The following is a 6029-nucleotide window of genomic DNA, read 5'->3' as shown; positions in this document are numbered from 1 at the left end:
AATAGTGCGTTACAACTTGCAGATGCCTTCACCAAGCCTCTACCATCTACAATCCTCACTTCTTATATTGCCAAAATGTCTCTATATGATATATACAGTCCATCTTGAAGGGGGTAATAGAGTCTAAATATTATACTTACCTGTAAAAACTATTTCCCTGAATATAGGCTGAGTTGGTTAATAGTTTGTTATGTATAGCTGGGTTGTTCTACTCTCTTCCGCTTGTATATAAATTTGCTCACTACTCTGTATATTTTTTAATCAATTCAATAAGACTATTTTTCCTTCTTTTGTCTCATTTACCTTTCCGTAATAACATAATCCCTAGAAACCCAATTACATAACAACAAACCAAGATCAACATACCCTTTTAGCTACCTTAGGCTTGGAGTCCATTTCAATGTTTTTCAGTGGTTTATGTGGTATTGCATAGTTGGGTTAGAATATCTTATATATTGATAGTCTAACAATTACTCGGTTAGGTTGGAAATCATTGACTAATCACTTGTGTTACTTAATGTTTATTATAAAAAAGTTTGTTCTGTTAGCTACAGATTAATGTTTCAATTGAGCAAGAACCCGATTAAACAGCTTAATTTAGGCCTATCGCTATAGAGCAACATCCATTTCAACTACTTTCTGCCTAGATTCCTTTAGTTAAAACATAGAATACTAGTTGTTTCAAAATACCTCTACTACTTAAACGTTCTCACGTTGGTCACAATTTAAAAGGGACTGTTTCAAAGGTCAAATCAAGTTCTTATGTATGGGGATCCGAACTTGGGTCTTCTTATAATAATGAGAGCTGAAAACCTATGTTGTACCTAATTTGCTGGGATCTAAGCCAATTGACAGTAATATCTTACAATTAAAGATTAAGGAAGGAATCGTAAAAGTACAGATATAGAGTTAACTAAAATAATAAACACACACAGCATAAACAATAGCTATATCTATCTAAAGCTTTCATTTCAATTCAAGCATACCAGCCTGCAAGACAAAGCAAAAGTGGAGAAGCCTTGGAGTTTTGCCTTCCCCAAAGTGGCAAAAAAAAAAAAAAAATTAAAAGAGTGGAAATTTTTTGGAAAATCAGAAAATAAATAAGGAAGAAGGATTTTCAATATTGGCTAATCCTTATTAATTACAAAAAAGGAAAATAGAAAGAAAAAGGTGATCCATTTGTTTCTATTAGTCGCAGACAAATAGCGATTGGGTTCTTTTAGGCATCAGCGTTGATTGGTTGGTTGGGCAGGCGTACAGAGCCTGAGTTTTCGTAGACTTCACTCGCAAACTTAATTGGGTTTTGGTTCTGCTCTGGTATATATATATATATATGTATATATATATGAAGAAGCTCTCCCTATGGTTCACATCTCAAGTCTTCAAGATCAAACATTCAAAGCAAAAACATTCCTCGGTACGACTACTACTACTATTACTCCCTTGCTCTTTGTTTTTTAGTTCGAACAAGACGCAAAACCAATTGTTTGTATTGTTTTTCACATTTCCCATTTCGTTTTTTTTTTCTAGGTAGAAGCCTTTCTAATTTGAATTTTTGTTTTTGGGATTAGATATCCGAAGAAACCATGGAGAATCTACGCAAAAACGACACCGCTGATAATTCAGAGGAAAAAGTATGTTATTTTATTTTACTTATTCCTTCACCCAAATAGAAGTTTCCTTTTCTTTTCCAATTAATATTTTATTGCATTTGTTATGTTCGCTTTCTGGCTTGGCTAGTAGTGTTTAAAAAGTTCAGATATTCCCTTGTCTATTATTAGACTAAGAATGTACTCACTGCGCAGCATACTGGCAATTTAATACTCTCGCTTGCAACTGAAGAAGTATGTGTTTAGAATTATTAGTAACCTAATAACGTAGATAATGCAATACCGTTCTAAGTGAAACAGTACAACTATGGCCAAAAAATTCAAGGGCATATAACAATTGCTGTATGAAGCTGATAAATGAGTCATGAAATGAGCTTTGTTTTTGGAAAATTATATTGACACAAAAGGAGTAAGTTTAAGAACTAGCATTGTCTCGGTATTTATTTGGTGTGTTGCATTCAGATTGTAGACCAAATTATGACCAGTGCCAGTAGCAGCCATGCTACAAATATCATCCGGAACCATGACTTCTCTCAAGGGCTGCATTCTTGGCATGCTAACAGCTGCAGTGCCATTGTTGCTTCTTTTGATTCAAAAGAAGTGGCTGCAAAATCAGCTGGCAAGTATGCTGTCGTTGTGAATCGTACTGAATGTTGGCAAGGGTTGGAGCAAGATATCACTCGTGAAATTTCTCCAGGCTCCACGTATTTAGTTTCTGCTTGTGTTGGAGTCTCTGGCGCTCTTCAGGGACCTGCAGATGTCATGGCAACTTTGAAGCTAGAATATCAAGATTCAAAGACCAGCTATTGTTTTGTTGGAAGGTAATGGATGTTATTTTTTTATCATGTTGTGATATTTTTTCTTCTTATTTTTTAAAGAAAAAAGTTGAAGATTTCGTCTGAATGATTGTTATAAACACAGAACTTCTGTGTCAAAAGAAACTTGGGAAACCTTGGAAGGCTCTTTCTCATTGTCGACAATGCCTCAAAAGGTTATCATCTATTTGGAAGGCCCTTCTCCTGGAGTTGATCTACTCATCAAATCTGTAGTCGTTACCTGTACAAGTCCACAAAAATCAGAGGTAATTGATTATAGGTTTCAAGTTTTTCTTCCGCACTAGAGTTATTTCTCTTTAGTGAATGTGTTAATTTCATTTGGGTTATTATGTTTTCACTCGATGATAGGGTGATAGCAGCGCATGTACCACTGCTGGAGATGGTAATATCATTCTTAACCCAACATTTGAGGATGGCTTGAACAATTGGTCTGGAAGAGGCTGCAAGATTGCTCTACATGATTCTATGGGAGATGGAAAAATCGTTCCACTATCTGGAAAGGTTTTCGCTTCAGCTACTGAACGCACTCAGAATTGGCATGGAATTCAGCAGGACATCAGTGAAAGAGTCCAGCGAAAGCTTGCTTATGAAGTTACTGCTATTGTTCGCATATTTGGTAACAATGTCAAAAGTTCAGATTTGCGGGCCACCTTATGGGTCCAGACACCAAATCAACGCGATCAATATATTGGAATTGCCAAGTTAGTATACTGCTTAGTCTTCTCATCCTTTATTCATCTGTATGATATGATGAGTCCCTCATTGAAAAGCTTGGTTTTTTCAGTGTGCAGGCAACAGACAAGGACTGGACACAATTGAAAGGAAAGTTCCTTCTAAATGGCTCCCCATCAAAAGTGGTCGTTTATTTAGAAGGTCCTCCTTCAGGAACTGATATTCTTCTCAATAGTTTAGTTGTCAAGCATGCAGAGAAAGCCCCTCCTTCACCTGTACCAGTAATTGCGGTTGGTTCAACAATTCAATTTTCCTCTTGCGTCACATTTGCATAGTTTTATCTTTAACACTGCGTTATAGCAATATCTTTCTCATTTCAATATATTCATGTCCTAAGAAGTACCAATTTGGTTTTTTGCTTTTTGTATTGATCAGGACCCAGCTTTTGGAGTTAATATAATTGACAACAGCAGTCTACTTAATGGTACCAATGGGTGGTTTAGCCTTGGAAACTGCAGCTTAAATGTTGAAACTGGTTCACCTCATATAATTCCTCCAATGGCTAGAGACTCCCTTGGAGCTCATGAACCATTAAGTGGTCGTTTTATCCATGTGAAGAACCGAACTCAGACATGGATGGGGCCAGCTCAGATGATCACTGACAAAATCAAGCTATTCTTAACATACCAAGTGTCTGCTTGGGTTCGAATTGGCTCTGGTGCAACTGGTCCACAGAATATCAACGTTGCCCTTGGCGTTGACAATCAATGGGTCAACGGGGGACAAACCGAAATCAACGATGACAGATGGCATGAAATTAGTGGCTCATTTAGAATTGAGAAGCAGCCTTCCAAGATTATGGTTTATGTACAGGGCCCTTCTTCTGGGGTTGAGTTTATGCTTGCTGGGCTTCAGATTTTTGCTGTTGACAGAGAAGCAAGGTTTAAGCATTTGAGAAGGCAGACTGATTTGGTAACTTATATCAACCTTTTCCTTAATAAAAGCTTTTTCAAATAGATTAATTTAATTTGTTTCTGAATACATATTGGAATTAGGATGTGCAATTTGATCCATTATATACTTAACATAATATGTCATGTTTTGTTTAGCTTACAGATAACATAATAGGCTTGTGCAATTTGATAGGATTAGATATAACCTTTCTTTAATATATCTCTATTGACTACTTCTGCAGATTCGTAAGCGTGATGTGATTCTTAAATTCTCTGGAGCGGAGTCAGGAAACCTGCATGGAGCATTTGTCAAAGTCAAACAAACCCAGAACAGCTTCCCATTCGGATCGTGCATGAGCCGGTCAAACATCGACAACGAGGACTTCGTGAAGTTCTTCGTGGAAAACTTCAACTGGGCCGTCTTCGGGAACGAGCTGAAATGGTACTGGACCGAGCCTCAGCAAGGTAGCCTCAACTACAAGGATGCGGACGATATGTTGGCCTTTTGTCAGGCAAACAAAATCGAGGCTCGAGGCCACTGCATCTTCTGGGAAGTTGAGGCCACGGTTCAACAATGGATTCGCTCACTGAACAAGAACGATTTATCAACCGCTGTCCAGAACCGACTCAGCAGTCTCTTAACTCGCTACAAGGGAAAATTCAGACACTACGATGTCAACAATGAAATGCTCCACGGCTCATTTTACCAAGACCATTTAGGCAAAGAAATCAGGTCGAGCATGTTCAAGACAGCCAGCCAATTAGATCCCTCAGCTCTCTTATTCGTCAACGATTACCACGTGGAAGATGGGTGTGACACAAGATCCTGTCCGGAGAAGTACATCCAACATATTCTGGACCTGCAAGAGCAAGGTGCGCCTGTTGGTGGTATTGGGATCCAAGGCCACATTGATAGCCCAATTGGGCCCATTGTAAGTTCTGCTCTGGACGACCTTGGGATTCTTGGGCTTCCAATTTGGTTCACTGAACTGGACGTGTCCTCTGAGAATGAGTACATACGGGCCGACGATCTTGAAGTGATGCTTCGAGAGGCCTATGCCCACCCTGTTGTGGAGGGAGTGATGCTATGGGGGTTTTGGGAGTTGTTTATGAGTAGGGAAAATTCTCACTTGGTGGAGGCTGAAGGGGAAGTCAATGAGGCTGGTAAGAGGTACCTTGAGTTGAAGAAAGAGTGGTTGTCACGTGCTCATGGGCACGTGGGTGACGAAGGGGAGTTTGGATTTAGAGGGTTCAATGGTACTTATGCATTGGAAGTTGTTACTGGGGGTAAGAAGGTTGTCAAGACGTTTGTGGTTGAAAATGATAAGGGTGACTCGCCCTTGGTGGTGTCCATTGATTTAAAGGCTTGAACAATCGTTTCATGGTTTCAAAATTCATATGTGGAAGTCAAATAATACTTGTCACTGTAAAAAACATATATAGATATATAAAGACTGGGAAAGCGAAAAGTGGTGGGGATGGGAAGTTTTTATGGATTTGTGTATAAAAAGAAAAAGAAAAGCATATGGTGTGATTATTGATTGTAATTTTATGAAGGAATAAAGATATTGTTTTTGTGTTTAATACTCTTGTGATAATTGTTATAATGGGTGAAGGTGGTTTGAATGGTTCCCTAAAAAAAAGTTGGTTTAAATGGTTGTTAGAAAAATAATTATGAGGGGTATTTGGGGCATAAGAATCAACATTTTGGTAAAAGTTAAACTTATGTATAATTTTTTTGAGTTTATAACATTCTATGCTTTTAAATTTTTGTTAAATAATGTATGACCCGATATTTTTCAAAATTCCACAACAAACCCTAACATTACTAAATTATACCAGAGATAATCTCTAAAATAAATATAAAAAAAATCAAGAATAAATTAAAATTTTCAAATATAAATGCATAATATCACTTAGTTGTAATTCCATTAAAGAGTAATTTAACATTTTAATAA

The 6029-nt window shown here is 37.6% G+C and overlaps 1 protein-coding gene across 1 annotated transcript; it reads left to right on the top strand.

Annotated features, from left to right (window-relative positions):
- Positions 1–1012: 1012 nt before the first annotated feature.
- LOC133803192 (endo-1,4-beta-xylanase 1-like) lies at positions 1013–5655 on the top strand. The gene is made up of 8 exons (XM_062241167.1): positions 1013–1417; positions 1572–1634; positions 2073–2431; positions 2532–2691; positions 2795–3147; positions 3231–3408; positions 3554–4090; positions 4314–5655. The coding sequence occupies exons 1-8, from the start codon at positions 1334–1336 to the stop codon at positions 5439–5441; spliced, it is 2862 nt and encodes a 953-aa protein (XP_062097151.1). The 5' UTR covers positions 1013–1333; the 3' UTR covers positions 5442–5655.
- The last annotated feature ends 374 nt before the right edge of the window (positions 5656–6029 follow it).

Source organism: Humulus lupulus, chromosome X (genome assembly GCF_963169125.1).
Source record: "Humulus lupulus chromosome X, drHumLupu1.1, whole genome shotgun sequence".
NCBI lineage: Eukaryota > Viridiplantae > Streptophyta > Magnoliopsida > Rosales > Cannabaceae > Humulus > Humulus lupulus.
This window is presented reverse-complemented; position numbering and strand designations above follow the sequence as displayed.